We start from the raw sequence: 16,848 nt of genomic DNA on the forward strand, positions 1-16,848 counted from the left end.
TTCTTTTAAGATATTATATGGCTTTAATTGCCATACATTCCTCTCTAAACTTAAGATTTCCTTATATGTAGTCTCATCATGTTTAAATCCCACATTTATATTTTCTATTGCATGTTTAGGTATTGCCCAGATTGGTATCTTATAATTTAACTTATATCTATACTTTTTCCAAACTCGCAACAAAGCATACCTTAAAATATGTATCTTAAACACATTATCCACCTTCTTATCATACAATAAATATGCATGCCAACCAAATAACAAATCATGACCCTCAAGATTTAATAATCTCCCTTGTGTTAAATTAAACCAGTCACTTATCGATGACAAAGCAGCAGCCTCATAATATAATTTAAAATTAGGCATTTTAAGACCACCTCTTTCACGCGTATCTTGCATTATCTTAAATTTAACTCGTGGCTTTTTCCCTGCCCAGACAAATTTATTAATTCCTTTTTGCCATCCCTCCAAATTTAAATCCTTTTTAAGTATAGGTATCATTTGAAATAAAAATAAAATTTTTGGCAAAACACTCATTTTCACTGCTGCAATTCTTCCCAATAAAGACAATCTAATTCTTTTTGTATTTTTCCCCATAACATTTCATAATTATTTTTGTATAACTTCACATTTGAGGCTGACAAGTATATCCCCAAATATTTAATCTTTTTAACTATTTCAAATCCCGTTAGCTCTTCTAGAGCAGCCTTTTGTGGTGCAGTCATATTCTTAGACAATATTTTAGTTTTTTGTGTGTTTATCTTGAATCCAGAAACTTTCCCATATAACATTATTATCTCCATCAGTTCTACAACTGAATAATCCGGCTGAGTTACTGTAATAACCAGGTCATCTGCAAATGCCCTCAATCTATAATCCTGATCTCTTATTTGAATTCCCCTAATTTTATTGGATTCTCGTATTTTAATCAGTAAAATTTCCAATGTTAAAACAAACAATAAAGGTGACAGCGGACACCCCTGTCTTGTACCCTTTTCAATATTGCATGATTCTGTCAAACTGTTATTTACTATTATACGAGCTGTTTGCTTCTGAAATATTGCCCTAATTGGTTGTAAAAAATTTTCCCCAAATTCCATTTTCTCTAATACTTTTGTCAAAAATTGCCAGTCCAATTGATCAAAAGCTTTTTCAGCATCCAAAAAGATCAGCGCTGCGGGGATCTGATTATTTCTTTCCAAAAATTCCAATAAATCTACAATATGTCTCACATTATTCTTCATTTGCCTACCACTTATAAATCCAGTTTGATCACTATGAATCACTTGTTGCATTACCTTCATTAATCTGTTGGCCAAAATTTTTGCAAATATCTTATAGTCAGTATTTAAAAGAGATATTGGTCTGTAATTTTTGGCTTGGGTAGCATCCTGATCTTCCTTCGGGATCAACAAAATAAAAGCAGCTTTCCACGATGGAGGCACTCCTCCTCCCAATTGAATTGTCTTAAACAATTCTCTTAAAGGTTCCACCATTTCTAACTGTAAATTTTTATAATAAACGGCAGTCAAACTGTCAGTTCCCGGTGCTTTACCCATTTTTAATTGTTTAATTGCTAGAAAAATTTCTTCATCAGTTATCAATTGGTTCATCCCTTCCTTTTGTTCTTGCGTAAGAACAGGAATATTAGCATTCATCAAATATCCATCTATATCTACATCTCTAATCTTATCTCTAGCATACAGCTTAGAATAAAAATCAACAAAAGTCTTTTTAATGAGGTTCTGCTGGTATACTACTTTACCCTTATGTTCTATTCTATCTATATTACGAGCTCTTTGCTTCTTCCTTAACAAATAAGCTAACCATCTACCTGGTTTATTTGCATTACAAAAAGTGTTATGTCTAGCATACCGTAAGTTAGTTGCCACTTGATCTGCCATTAACATATCAAACTGACCCCTTAGTAAGGTAATTATCTCTTTGATCTTCCCATCAAATGGATTCAGAATTAAAGCCTTTTCTTTTTCCTTAATTTCCTCCTCTAATTCTTTCCTCTTAAATTCCAATTTACGTCTGTTTATTGCTCAAATATATTAATACACCTCTCATATAAGCTTTACTTGCATCCCAAACCATCTCAATAGTAGTACCTTTGTGCATATTAATTGTAAAAAATTCTTTCATCTGTTTTTTACACTCTTCCACATTTTCTTGGTATCTAAACAAATTTTCATTTAAACGCCAAGACCGTCTGCCTCCATTATCTTTTTCTATCTCCAACCATACTGGACTATGATCAGATATAGTTCTTGGACAAATCTTGATCTTCTTAATCCTAGAAAAAAAATCATTAGTAATTAATACAAAATCGATCCTGGAGAAAGATTGATGCCTGTCGGAGAAAAAAGTAAAGTCTTTTTCTTGCAAGTTCCTTTCTCTCCAAACATCTCTCAATTCCAAGTCCTCCTTCATCTCAAAAAAAGATTTAGGCAATTTAGCATGACTTGGCTTGCTCTTAAAAAGACCTCCCTTGTCCATTTGTACATCCAAGACGCCATTCCAGTCTCCCATAAAAATACAAGATTTATAATCCCACTGAATAATCTTGTTGTGTAATAAATTGTAAAAATCTCCTTGGTGTTGATTAGGGGCATATAATCCAACCAAAAGCGTTTTCTTGCCTTCTATTAATAATTCAATTCTAACATATCTTCCTTGTTTGTCTGCTTCAATTAAACTCGCTGTTAAAGTATTCTTGACATAAATAACAACTCCATTTTTCTTATCAGGTGCAGAAGCAATAAACTGTGTACCCAACCTAAAGTTTACCAAGTACTTTTGATCAACCGCTTGAATATGTGTTTCCTGCAAACAGATAACATCATTTTTAAATTGCTTTAAATATTGAAATACTTTCTTTCTCTTATGTGGTGAATTTAGACCATTAACATTCCAGGTTAGAAGCTTTGTCGCCATCTTTTGCGACCTGAAGCTTTTGGAGTGCCTCTTCCAACATCTCCTGCACTCTTTTTGGCCTCGCTCCTCCCACTGCTTCACTGTAAGTAAGTTTTTGAGATGCAATCATAACTCTCTGCTGTTCTTGCTCTTGCCTCATTCATCTAGCTGCAGCGTGTGTCATTCTTTGGTCTCTGACCTCCTCCACTGATACTGAAATATGATCCACTCCTGTAACTTTCTGGAATTCTCCATCTTTCAGCTGCGTAGCTCCTTTAGCACCTTGTATGCTTTCACTTTGTGGTTGACACTCTCCTTCACCATTCTTCCTTTTAGATTCCAGAAGTGGTATGGGGCCTGCCTTCAGAATATTGGCATAAAAATCACATGCCTGTAAAACTGTGAGAAGACGGTATCTCATGCCTGCGTGCATCACCACCATACCTACTGGTATCTCCCATCTAAACTGGATATCCCGCCTTCTTAATTCTTCTGTGAGAAAAGCAAATTCTTTCCTTCTCCTTAAAATTCTTGGAGGGATCTCTTTTAAAATTAAAACTTCTTGCTCTGCAACTGTAAATTTATTATTATAAAAAGCTTGAATAACTTCATTTCTAATTGCTCTCTTTGTAAAATAAACCACCACATCTCTAGGTAGCTTCCTTTGTCTTGCAATCCAGGAATTAACACAAAATATTTTATCTATATCCACCATAATATCTTCTGCTGAACGCCCCCAAACCTCCTCAAGAGCTTCTGAAACCACTTTTCTCAAATTTTCTTTAGGGTCTTCCTTCAGCCGTCTAATTCTCACAGCAAACTCCATCTCTCTATGCTGGACTAATAGTAAATCGTCATCAATCTTTTCCATCACTGTTTCAGCATCCGTCATTTTGGCATCTAGTCTCATATTATTTTGACTCAAATCTTCCACTTTCTCATCCAGACGTTCAATACAAACAGCCATGCCTTGAAATGCTAATAAGATGTCTGCCCTCATTTCTGTATTCTTCTCCTCAATGAGCTCAGCTAATTGCTGAGTTAATTGCTGGGACTGCTCTTTCAAAGCCTCTTGCAAAACATCCTGCAGATCTTTTATGGTCAAAGCTGGTGCGGGTGCCAGAGGTGGGGGCATTAAAGCCTGTAATGAAGATTGCTGAACTGGAGAAGCCCCCGCGCTTCTAGTAACTTTAGTTGATTTGGCAGCCATTTTCACCCACTTAAATCTATTGCGCACTTTCACTTTTAAAAGTCTCAAGAAAGTTTACTGAGTTAAAGTTGAAATACTTGCTCTGAAAGAATTCTCCTGCACAGCTCTGCCTACGTCCAATTAATCCAAAGTTCATTCTCGTTAGCAGGGATGGTTACAGCGTCCTGCTCTGCTCCAAAACCATGGAGCAGAGGCGTCCCGGAGTCTGGAGCAAACTCAGGCTTCGGGGGGGCTCAACCCTTCAACCAACAGAGTTTCAACTCTGGCGGTCTGGGGGAGCTCTACCCCTGCCTGGGCGCTCACCCCCTTCTCTTCTCCCGAGGAGCAGGCTTCCGAGCCGCCAAACAGCTGATCATCGCTGTTTTTGGCGGCTCCACAGAGACAGCGGGGCTGGCAGCCGAAATGGCTGCCGTCGACGGAGCCTTGCCACCCGGAAGTCGAAGTAGAAAATGTTTATGGAATAGAATAAGAACATATTTAAGTTTTAACAGGTGTATTTTAGATATTATAATTTTTATGAAATAAGATAAAGAAAATTTGGGTTACCTGAAAATTAAATACTATGGATATTAAAAGTTAAATTGGAATACTGTAAGTAAAAATTAAAATTGGTAAAATTTTATAACAGGATATTGTCTATTGAGATCTATTAAGATATGGATAAGCAAAAAGAAAAAAATGTATTTATAAATGAGATACTGAAATTTTTACTGAATTTTGATATAATTAGAAATTCATTAGTATAAATATGAAATAGCAAATGTCAAGGTAAACTGAGAAGAAATATTTGATGGTGTAACCTGAGATACTCACTAATGATTGTATTACTGACCTATTGTTTAACCCAATTACCATACTGCCTTCTAAAATGTTATTAACTCTATAAAATCTAATAAATAAATAATCTTTTTTTAAAAAAAGAGAGGGGAATATTTCAAGGTGATTCAGTATCAACACTACTATTTGTCACTGCACCGTTTCCTGTCAACATTACTGAATAACTCAGGCCGTGGCTATCAAACATCAAAAATATCTCCCAGACTATCCCATCTCCTTTACATGGATGATCTGAAGCTGTATGGAAAAACACCATCTGAAACAGAATTGCTGCTCAACAATGTTCATATAATATAGCCCATATATTGCAATGTTGTTTCGATTGGACAAATATGCCACACTCAATATTAAACAAGGAAAAATAGTGAAAACTGAAGGAATCAAGATACCCCATGAAAATAACATTAAGAGTCAGGATGAGGATGATTACTACAAATACCTGAATATCCTTCAATTTGACAACATCAAGCACACTGAAGTCAAGAGGTTAATACATTAAGAGAACGAAAAAGTTGTTAAAGTCGAAACTCAGTGGAGGAATATCATCAAAACAACACCTGGGAAATTCCAGTCATTAGATACACACCTGAATAGTGGACTGGACTCAAGCAGAACTAAAAGCAATGGATAGAAAGACCAGAAAAATACTGACAATGAATCATTCTCTTCATCCACGCAGCAACATTGACAGACTCTGTCTACCAAGGCAAATAGATGGCTATGGATTGTTGCAACTACAACAGATGGTTGAAGAAGAAAAAGGGCTTTTGAAGAATGTCTGAAGGACAATGAAGAAGATGCACTGAATGCCAGGAAGGCTTACTGACTACTGGAGAGACGAAATGTAGAACAGAATGGAGGCATGGGAAGACAAAGCACTACATGGCCAGTATATTAACAAACTATCAGGGAACGCAGATAATAACAAGACCTGGCAATGGCTAAGAGCAGGAAATAAATAAATAAATAAATAAATAAATAAATAAATAAATAAATAAATAAATAAATAAATAAATAAATAATTTTATTTGTATACCGCCCTTCTCCCGAAGGACTCAGGGTGCTGAACAGGGCAAACATATAAAAATACAAAATACAAAAATTAAAAAGGAATTAAACAAGATGCCCAAGTTAACAATAGATTAAAATACATTTAAAACAACAATAAAATCCAAACCCCATCCCCCATCAGGCCAGGCCGGCTTGTTCGAACAAATAAGTCTTCAGATCGCACCGGAAGGAGCGAAGGTCGGGCGCCATCCGGAGCTCAACCGGCAAACGGTTCCACAATTCCTGCGCGCCCACAGAGAAGGCCCTCCCCCTGGGGGCCACCAGGCGACATTCTCTGACCGGTGGCACCCTGAGGAGACCCTCTCTGTGGGAACGCACAGGGCGGAGGGAAGTTGACGCCGGCAGCAGGTGATCCCTAAGGTACTCCGGACCCAAAGTTGAAGGAGACCGAGGGACTAATTCTGGCTGCACAAGACCAAGCCTTAAGGACAAATGCATACAAAGCTAGAACTGAGAAGACAGGAACAGACAGAAAGTGCCACCTAGGCAAAGAAGCTGCTGAAACAGTGGACACCTGGTAAGCTGCTGCAAGAAGATTGCCCACACTAACTACAAGCAGTGTCATGACAAAGTAGCAACAATGGTGCTGTCAACACTGCAAACATGGGATGTTTTGGCTCTGACAATATAAGAGGCAGCCTTTTCCTTTAAACTGTTTTGCTTTGAATCAATGAAGCTGGGGGGGGAGGGAGGAGAATGCTAACCCTGTTGTTTTAATAAGATAAGGAATGGCATTATAGAAAGGAAGTGAAACTTTGCATGTTAAACTACAGTAATTGGAGAATGTGATTTATGACATGTAATTAAGGGAGGGAATTGTGTATGATACAATGTGTTCAGGGGAGGAGAATTCAGATTCTGGCATCCATCCATTATTGCTTCATTCTCATTATTATAGACTTTTTAGAATAAACAATGGCTGAATGTTCTTTGATCGGTCTCATTAATCGGAACCATGACAGGTGCATTGAAAGATCTGCAAGAAATATCATTTGCCTGCAAGCAAGAACTGGTGGGACCATAAAATAAAGTCATAGAAAATGAAGAAGTTAAATTGCTCTGAGACTTTAGAATTCGAACAGACAGGCATCTGTCACACATAATACCCTGGACTTAACAACTGTCAATAAGACAAAAAAAAAGTCTGGATAGTGGGCGTGGCACTACTTGGAGACAAGAGCAGAATAGAAGGCAAGCAAGTGTAGTACTAATAGTAATAGACACATCCCAAAACAACTGAAGCACCATTTGAACACCACTGGCATTGACAAATTCATCATCAATCAATTACAAAAGGTGGCTTTACTGGGGACACTTTCCATCCTGCAATGATATCTGTAACACCATCCAACATCTATATCTGCCTATTCCAGGTCCTTAGTAACGACTCTATAGGTAGACAAAAATGCCAAATCCAGTCTGAACATATGGCTGACTGAGCTATTGTTATTGTTATTACCTACTACAATTTTAAGTAGATTCCATCTAATTAAAACTCAAAATCAGTTTTTCGAGCATTCAGAGTTTACGTAACTTTTTCAACCCTCATGCAAAATAAGGTTGTTGTAAGATTCCCAACTAAAGAGAAACTAAGGCCACAAGAAATGCTTTGCTCTGAAATATATTTTTACTTATGAAAGAAAAGAAAAATGCACTTTACAAAACCTCAACAATGCCACTCCTTTATAATAGTTTGGGCACTAAAAGGAGTTGCAGAGGTTGAGCTTTAATATGCTATTTTATTTTTATTTTCAGTGCTGTTCTGTCTTTTCTTTTCATTGTTTTTCCTTAGCTAAATTTTCCATTTCCATTTTCCTTTTTTGCATTGGCTCTGTCAGGTACCCTAGGTTTCAAACCCACATGGAAGCAGTTCAGAATAATTCAGAACTTGGAAATTCCTGAGTTAAATAACCTTAAATGTATGTATTACTCATATTGGTAAAGCAATTAATATCTCTCATTTCTGCCCAAGGAACAACCAATTTCACTTTGAACAAGTGTAGGCATTTTCCTTGGTAAAATCATAATGATCACATCACCCTATGTGTGTGTGAGAGAGAGAGAGAGAGAAAGAGAGGGAGAGGGAGAGGGGGTGGGAGGAGAGGAGGGCAGAGAGAGAGAGAGATAACTTAGAAAAATATTTTATGAACAATGTTTTTATTCCATGCAAGGTCCAATAGAGGACTGCTAACAAGCAAAGAATAAATAATGCATATATTGCCTCAGTTTAACCATTACTGCCTACTGCCCACAAGTACCCATTTTATGAGAGTAAAAGAAAAGACCATGACCTATCTAGAATCCATCTTCCCCAAGCTTTTATTTTCTGTTCAAACTTACCTGTTAGAGGCTGTACTCTATTTCGCATCTTCTGCTTCTGCAGTTTGTCCTTGATGACTTCCATCATGTTTTTCTTAGTTACATGGAGCACACCTAGGTTATTAAATCTGATAAAAGACAAATTATCCTCTACTGCATTGCAGTGACAATCACAATGTCTACGTGGGCAGCAACCTGCTCAAATTCTAGACATTGGTACTGAGATGAGCATGTTAAAAAACAAGGCAAATCTCCAAACATTTAAAAAATAAAAAGTTTTTCGTATCATTATTAATGGAAACATGTATATCATATAGCAGCAACCAAAAGGTACTAGGGAGCTAAAAAAGAACTGATAGGGGAGCAATAAAGCCCAATGCTCCATGCCCCATCTTTTTAAAACCATGCAGGTGATACCAAATTTAACTCTGGGGTATGCAAACGATGGGCTTACTTTTATTGATCATAAATCTCATCTTATTTAATTTCAGTGAATGAACAGGGGCTTGAAAATTGGAACAGGAATAAACTGATATGTAGATGCCATTTATCGCATCTTTTTCAACTCTGTTTTTTTTATTACTTACAGTTATCAAACTTTATACTGGTTCCTTTATTTGCTTCTTAATGATGTTTTAACAGTAGTTGTAAACAAGCTGGTATCTTCATTTACCATAATCCAGATTTTCCATGTTAATTAGCCACTGCCAGTTAATACATATTAATGTATATATGAACCTTTAATATCACACATCTACATTTCTCTTGCCAACTGCCAACAAGCAAACATGCCAATGATTTGCATAATACCCATTACAAAATATGGATTTTCTGATGTTTGCTTAAACTATTTGAATTTTGACTGATTTATGTTATCAAAAGCCACCTACAGATGGCCAAAAGGACTACAAACTACAGACATGTCAATCGTGCGACGTCACGTGACATCATGCAACATACCAGGACTGTTTTGCCATTGCCAGCAATGGGGTGGGTGCAGCTTCCACATGACACATCCAGCCCGCGGGCCGGCAGTTTGATACCCATCAAAATTGGAACACCGAACATAAATATCAAAAACTATCTTCATATTTTTTAAAAAAATCTTATACTCTTTATTTGGAAACTGCTTATAGAGTATAATTGTGGAGATAAAATTCTGCAACATCCAAAATTTAGGTTTCTCTTAAAGTAAAATTTTAAAATATTCTGTCTCACTGGTCATAAAATTAATGGCAGTTTCAGAGTAGCTAGAACTTAATCCTTATTATTTGATTATTGTTATTGTTGTGGCTGCTTTTATTAGTAAGCTAAATCTCAAATTATTTATATAGTACATTATTTTCACTCACAGTATACTAACCTCTTATTCAACAGTAGTCAATATTTTTAAAATGCCAAGTTCTTAAAAGGCTATTTAATAAATTGTTTTATATATATATTTAAATTTTATTTTTTTTATTTAGAAACCTTTCATAATACTACAGATAATCCTCATTTAGCAACTACAGTTGAGACTAGCAATTTGGTCATTAAGCAAAGCAGTCACTAAGTAAAAGTACAATTGTCCTTATGAACTTACTTCAGTTTTTCCTTTGCTTTATAGACCTGTATCAAGCTATGAAACCTACTGCCTTTAGGGCCGCTGTGTGCTTCTAGCTTGCCTACAGAGAGGGGAGGGAGATGGAGTGGAGATCTGGGGGTGGGGGTGGGACGACTTTGGATTATCATAAAGTGAGACCCGAAGAGTTGTTTTGGCCAACTAAAAGTTTCTTCTCATAATAACTACTGGGAGATGTATTGGACAATGTGACCTGAACTGTCAGTGAGGGCAGGAGAAGATTCATTCTTTTAATTAACTGTTTCCCACCAGTTCTTCAGATAGCTTTCAGTTTAATCCTACCAGTATGACATTGCTTAATAAAGTTTGCATTAGAGGACGCAATGGCTCTGGTTTTTTTCTTAGTTGGGCTTTTCAGCTTGACAGTTGTAAATGTAAGGACTGGTTGTAAAGTTACTTTTTATTACTACTGTAATTGCAAATGGACATTAAACAAGGCAGTCACTAAATGAGGGCTATCTGTAGCATCTAGTCAACTACTTGCTCAATTTAAATGGATGGTGTGAGTGAAGCTTTACAGAGAGAACACCCAAGTATTAAAGCTTGCCCTCTGAAAGCATGTTTCAATACACTTCTACACTATATGGTTTCTCTATAGCAGGAATGTCAAACTGCCGACCTGCAGGCTGGATGCATCATGCCAAAATCAGGCCCACCCCATTGCCAGCAATGGGGAAAAAATCGCAATACATTGTGCAACATCACATGATGTCACGAGTTTGACATGCCTGCTCTGTAGCCACCACTCCTTTTCATATAAAGAAAACACAATGTTTTCCACAATGGAATTATATATTTATGGTGATTTTTCCTTGCCAGACCAAATGGCAGAAAGCTTCAGCTTTCATTAAATAAGATACTGCAACCCATCCAATCTAACAAATGAAACAAAATGCTATCATGAAATAGGTCTTGCCTTTTGAACCCCACCATCATTCCTCCATTAGTAAGTTATACATACTGGGCAGTCATGTCCTTTGGGCCCACCATCACAATGCAGTTGCCAGCTTCATTACACTGTTTTCCCACAAGACTATGAGCATGCACTTGTGGAGGATCAGTGTGTGTCACCAAGTCCACCTCTATCCTAGCCAGTCCAGTGTAATTAGAGATCTGCCAATAAAATTATACAAAATGATATCAAGGAGATACTTCCATAAACACCATCTTTCTATGAAACACTCATTCTTCAAATGCCTGTGGAACTTTAAAAAGAAATATTATTTATATATAATTTATACTGAATTAATTTATGCTCATGATCAAGCCTATCAAGTTTCATTAACACAGATTATAATAGCCTTTAAATAGCTAGAAACAAAAGTCAGTTTGGGAACATTGTTTATATCCATAGCCACTAATAGCAGTTCAGACCATATGACACCATTGATCATATCTGCATACAGCACACAGACAATGAATCTTAGCTTAGTAAGCCATAATATTTATTATTTTTATTTGTTTTATTTATTAAGTACCCAAAGAAACTCTGGATAGCTCATGTTATGAACAAGCAGCATGCTCATACTTCTGCCTTTATAAAAGAAGTAAGCAACAAGATAAAAACAGCACAATAAAATAACCAATTTCCAAAGCCTGATTTAGTGTACCTCAAAATATGCAAAGCTAGTTTTAAAAGCTATTTTTACTGATAAATTGTTTGCATATAATAAATATCTTAGCTTATCTGGCTTGCTTATCTGGTCGCATTAAGTGAAAATGAAATTACTTATGGATAAAAGGTTCATTCCATACATTTGCATAGTACATTTTCTTGATTTTAGTTTAATCTAATATACAATTATGTTTTAGCCAGAAAATTTAACTTCTTTTATATATAATTCTTGTTGCACTCTACCCAGCTGGTTTTGAGGAATTTTCTGAAGCAAACAACACAAATTAAAATACAAGTTTTTAAAAAATTGATCCTAACTTGATTTTAAAAATTATTTAATTTTAAAAAATTTTAAAAGTGAGAGCTGAATGCAATGAAATTTCATTTTAATGTATGCTGATTAGTGTACATTTAAAATGACAATAAAGTTTCTATTCTATTTGAACTTAACCTTATTATTTTGTTATTTAGATCCCATACCAAAGGATATAAGATTAATTAACTCAATAATTCACTTAGTATTGTGAATGCAGGATACAGGTTCCAAAACAATTGTACCCTTTATCTCTAAGGAAGGGTAAAATATACCATGATAATCATGGTTTCACATCATGCTCTTCCTTTTTATTCCTAGGCACACTCTGTCTATCGTATTAAGACCAGCCTAGTGTAGAATTAAGCCAAATCAAAATTTTATATTCCTACAGAACAAATGTTCAGTTGCACTGGAAGCAATAGATTTAAGGCCTAAGAGTAACACTGCAAACATAAATGAATTTACTTCAGTCAGTTATCTATAACAACCAGGAATGTTATGAAAACTTAAAAGTATTGAAATGTGTATCAAAAATAATTACTTTACTGACCTTCTGTGCTGTATCTTAATTAATCAGAAAGTCCAAACAAAATATGTACCAAATAAGACTACTAAAAACCCTAACTTTTTCATAAGACAGAAAAGGCAATGGAGATTATTCTTTTTTTAAAAAAAGATTTATTCATAAAACATAATAAATAAATGAATGTGTTGCTCACCTTGACAGTGGGATACGTCTTGTGTCCCTTTTCACTAGATGCTCCAGGTAGCCCACCATGCGAGGGCCCTTCACAGCCATAACGGAACCGGAAACCTCGCTGCCAAAAATGATAATTCAAGCAAAACCATTCCATCAGGGGGAAAAAACAGAAAAATCAGAAAAAGATTGCCTATAATAGGCTATAGATGGAAAATGATGGAGTCCTGGTTCTCTCTGAGCTTAAAACTACACTGAAGATATTAACTAGTGTGGTAACAAAACTTCTGAAAACAAATAAGCTCAGAGAACACAAAGTTTAACACCGTGAATCCACAGTTCAACCACGAACTATATATATAATCTTAGAAAATCCTTACCTGTTTTGGCTGTTCAATTATAGTGAGAAATGGGCCTTCAACTAAAACAAACAAGATGATATTCAGAGTATCCCAATATTAAATACTTATAAATACAATGTAATACAATTTAAGAACATTATTAACAAAACACATGAAAACAGAAAATTAGCTCCTTCCCTTTGTTATCTATAGTTCCACATCCCTCAGGACACATAACTTACCAAAAAGTTCCTTACCTGTCTCCATGAACAGCTCTTTCTGCTCAATCAAATGAGCACCAAACTGAAAATCGTCATAGTCTATCCCATCTAAGCACTGCATACAAACAAGGATCAAGAACAAAGGAAGCCTTAACTCCCAGATGATTGAAAGCATTATAGACATAGCAATATAAAGATTATAAATAATGTACATAGTCAATAGGAATCTATATTAAGTCTCTACTACTAAATGACAACTAAATGAAAACATTGAGAAAAAAAAGCAACTTATTTAAGGCAAGGTCTCCTGAGCATCTGACAGCAAAGAACATTCAACCCTCTGCACTGATGAAGACTACAATTCACATAATAGATGCACTTTAAATATATATGCACCACTCTTTAAAGTCAGACAATCCCAAAATCCAATAAATACCTAAACAAGAATGTTAGGTAAGTTTCTTAGGACATACTTCTCATCTGGAAGAAGGCAAACATGAAAATGATATCTACCGTGAAGTTGTTTGGGAAAAAGAAAAAAAACAAGCATTTGCCCCATTATTGCTTAAGCCTCACCTTACCTCACATATGAAATCAATCATTTTTATATATTGATAGACGGTTGTACAATAGAGAACACAAGTCCCAGCTATTCCTTTTTTGGAGGTGGCATTTTATTATGGAAGGACTGTTGTATAATGCATATTTGTTTGTCTTTGGGCCCAACAAATAACAAAGGCAGAGAAGACAACTTTTGTTTTTTTTTTATTTTAAGCCTTTCAAAGTACGTTATCCCAAAATATAATGCAGCTTCAGCTTTGCAAACCTGGGACTAAAGAGCTTGAAGGCAAGGAAAGGAGGCCCAGATTTCACCCAAATCACAATTCAAAGTGAACTAGGAGGGAGGGAATTTGCAGGTAACGGAAGACTCACCGCGGGATAGCCTTCGCCATCCATGGAGGATCTTAGTTAATAATCACGGAATTGGCAATCCGGCTCTGCGAAAGAAACAGAACAGACCGAGGAACTTTAAAAATCAAAACCAAGCACACCCTTCTGCTGCTGCCGCCGCCAAAAGAAACTTAGGGGAAACTGGGCGGGCAAGGTTAGTACGGTTGGAAAGTCCCTAGAAACCCAGCAAAGCCCAAGAGAGGGAGGGACAAAAGGAAAGAAGGCAGGCTCTGCTCAGTTTTCTCGTGGCTTCTAGGCCGCGGCAGCTCAGCTTCTTCCGCCTTCCAACCAGCCTTCTCATCTCCAGGCCCTCTTGTGGGGCGGGCCAGAAAAGCGCTACCAAGGAGCTTTGTTAAAAGATGGAGAAGCACTCCCAGTCTTCCGGGGAGGGGGGTAGATCTAGGAGCCGCCTCATTTTCTCCAGCAAATTTTGCCCCGCTTGCTGATCTAGCATAGTGGGAAACTTCCCGTACCCTGACATGCTAGCATCGTGTGGTTGGTTATCTTCGTTCGGGAAGGAGGAGGAGGAGATCCGCTTCCCCCGGGAAATGGAAGCCCAGGGAGGGCGTCTCTTTGGAGAAACCCTAAGGCACGGGTCTTCAAACTTGGCCCTTTTAAGACTTGTGGACGTCAACTCCCAGAATTTCCTCAGCTAGCGTGGCTGGAGTCAGAGTTGGAGTCAGAAAAGGGCCATGTTTGAAGACCCCTGCCCTAAGGAGAAACTAAAGGTCGGGTTGAAATGACAGGATAGAATAAAGTCCGGCCGCTGCCGCCACTCACCAACAATTTGCTCCCAAACAGGTCTGCCATCCTTGAGGCCAGACTTCTCCGGCCTCACTAAGCCCCGCCCGTCTCTTCTGCGGGGGTTTCCCGGTGTCACCTGGTTTCTGAAGGGCCGGGCTCCGGCAGGAGGTGAGGGCGAGCGACGCTTCTTGCCAAGACCGCCGTAGATCTCCTGAGCGGCCCAGAAGAACCCTCTCGTGAGCCTTAGCCACCTGAAGTCGGGCTGGAACGGAAAAAGTTGGAGAGACGCTGGGCTTGCGGTTTCGAGCGAAGAAACCCGTCTCTCATCTTTTTTTTATCTCCGTTTCAAGAGCAGTTTAAATGAAAAATGACAAGCAGGGAAGTGAATGAGGGAGGGAGAAATGGATTCTGGTCCGAGCGAAAAACCGGTATGTTGTTGGGTACATTGATATGTGATTCCTGCCCTTGGAAATAAAAATCACAATTCTGAAATCTGCACAATGCTGCAGAGTTTCAAATTGTCTCCTGATTCCACTTTTAGGAAAAGATAGGCCCTCCGGTAAATTGATGAGTGGGCCAAGTAAAGTAAAACCTGTACACTGGAAGCAGAAATAAGAAATGTGAATAGGGGTATTCCTCATCTTACAACTACAATTTAAGGCTAGAACTTCCCTTACTAAGTGAGGTAGTTAAGTGAGTCATGCCTGATTTTACAATCTTTTTTGCCAAGCTAAGTGAATCATTATTATTTTATTATTTATTAGATTTCTATACCGCCCTATTCCCGAAGGACTCAGGGAGGTTTACAGGGCAAAATATAAACAGATAAAACAGTACAAAAATTAAGATAACATTAAAATTAAAATAGGATTAAATAACAATAGCCCAAATTTAAAATTTGAATTTAAAATTTAAAAATTTAAAACCCCTCAGTCCAGGCCAGATAAATCAAACAACCAGGTTTTTAGGTCCCAGCGAAACGAACGAAGGTCGGGGGCGGTCCGGAGTTCCACAGGCAGGTCGTTCCACAGGGCAGGCGTGCCCACAGAGAACGCCCTTCCCCTGAGGATCACCCGCAGGCACTCACTGACCGGCGGCACCCTAAGGAGGCCCTCCCTGTGGGAGCGCACAGGACGATGGGAGATTGATGCTGGCAGCAGGTGCTCCCTGCCATTTAGGGCTTTATAGGTCATTACCAGCATCTTGAATCGCACCCCAGTGGCGTAGCGTGGGTTGTCAGCACCCGGGGCAAGGCAAGCACCGCACCGCACGCCTGGCACCCCCCCCCTCCACAGCCTGTAAACGTGCCGCGGCAGCTTTCCCAAAGAGCGGCGCTGCTGCCCGTTAGTGCGGAGGTGCGCACGCACCTCTCCATAGGTTTGGAGAGGTGCGCGCGGACCTCCGCTCGTTCGGAGAGGTGCGCGCGCACCTCCGCTCATTCGGAGAGGTGCGCGCGCACCTCCGCTCGTTCGGAGAGGTGCGCGCGCACCTCTCGGAACGGGCAGTGGCGCCGCTTGTTAGGAAAGCTGCCGCGGCCCGTTTGCAGGCTGCCGCCTTCCTCTGAAGGCGGCAGCTGTGGAAATGGGCCGCGGCAGCTTTCCCAATGAGCGGCGCCACTGTCTGTTCGGGCGGAGATGCGCGCGAACCTCTCCAAAGGTTTGGAGAGGTGCATGCGCACCTCCGCTCGTTCGGAGAGGTGCACGCACACCTCTCGGAACGGGCAGCGGCGCCGCTTGTTCGGAAAGCTGCCGCGGCCCATTTGCAGAGCTGCCGCCAACGAGCGGCGCCACTGCCTGTTTGGGCGGAGGTGCGCGCGCATGCGGCTCCGGAGCCGCGGGTTGCCGACCCGTGCAGTAGTCTAACCGGGAGGTCACGAGCGCATGATTGACTATGCGTAGGGCATCTCGGTCCAGATAGGGCCGCAACTGGCGCACCAGGTGAATCTGGCCAAAAGCCCCCTGGTCACGGCTCCTGTATGATCTTCCA

The 16,848-nt window shown here is 38.8% G+C and overlaps 1 protein-coding gene across 4 annotated transcripts in view; it reads right to left on the minus strand.

Annotated features, from left to right (window-relative positions):
- The window catches only part of NFKB2 (nuclear factor kappa B subunit 2), a 109,039-nt gene extending 94,055 nt beyond the window's left edge, over positions 1 to 14,984 (minus strand). For 3 of the 4 annotated variants that reach the window (XM_083364628.1, XM_083364627.1, XM_083364626.1), the window contains exons 1-7: positions 14,899 to 14,984; positions 14,101 to 14,165; positions 13,204 to 13,282; positions 12,986 to 13,026; positions 12,628 to 12,726; positions 10,939 to 11,090; positions 8,378 to 8,484 (exon numbers count right to left, since the gene is read on the minus strand). In XM_083364628.1, coding sequence (XP_083220754.1) covers positions 8,378 to 8,484; positions 10,939 to 11,090; positions 12,628 to 12,726; positions 12,986 to 13,026; positions 13,204 to 13,282; positions 14,101 to 14,124 — 502 coding nt within the window. In that variant the 5' untranslated portion in view covers positions 14,125 to 14,165; positions 14,899 to 14,984. Of the gene's footprint in view, positions 1 to 8,377; positions 8,485 to 8,943; positions 9,061 to 10,938; positions 11,091 to 12,627; positions 12,727 to 12,985; positions 13,027 to 13,203; positions 13,283 to 14,100; positions 14,166 to 14,898 lie in introns of those variants that run through there. The other variant, XM_083364629.1, reaches the window with a different exon arrangement.
- Between the last annotated feature and the right edge of the window lie 1,864 nt (positions 14,985 to 16,848).

Source organism: Vipera ursinii, assembly GCF_947247035.1.
Source record: "Vipera ursinii genome assembly, chromosome: 5".
Taxonomy (NCBI): Eukaryota; Metazoa; Chordata; class Lepidosauria; order Squamata; family Viperidae; genus Vipera; species Vipera ursinii.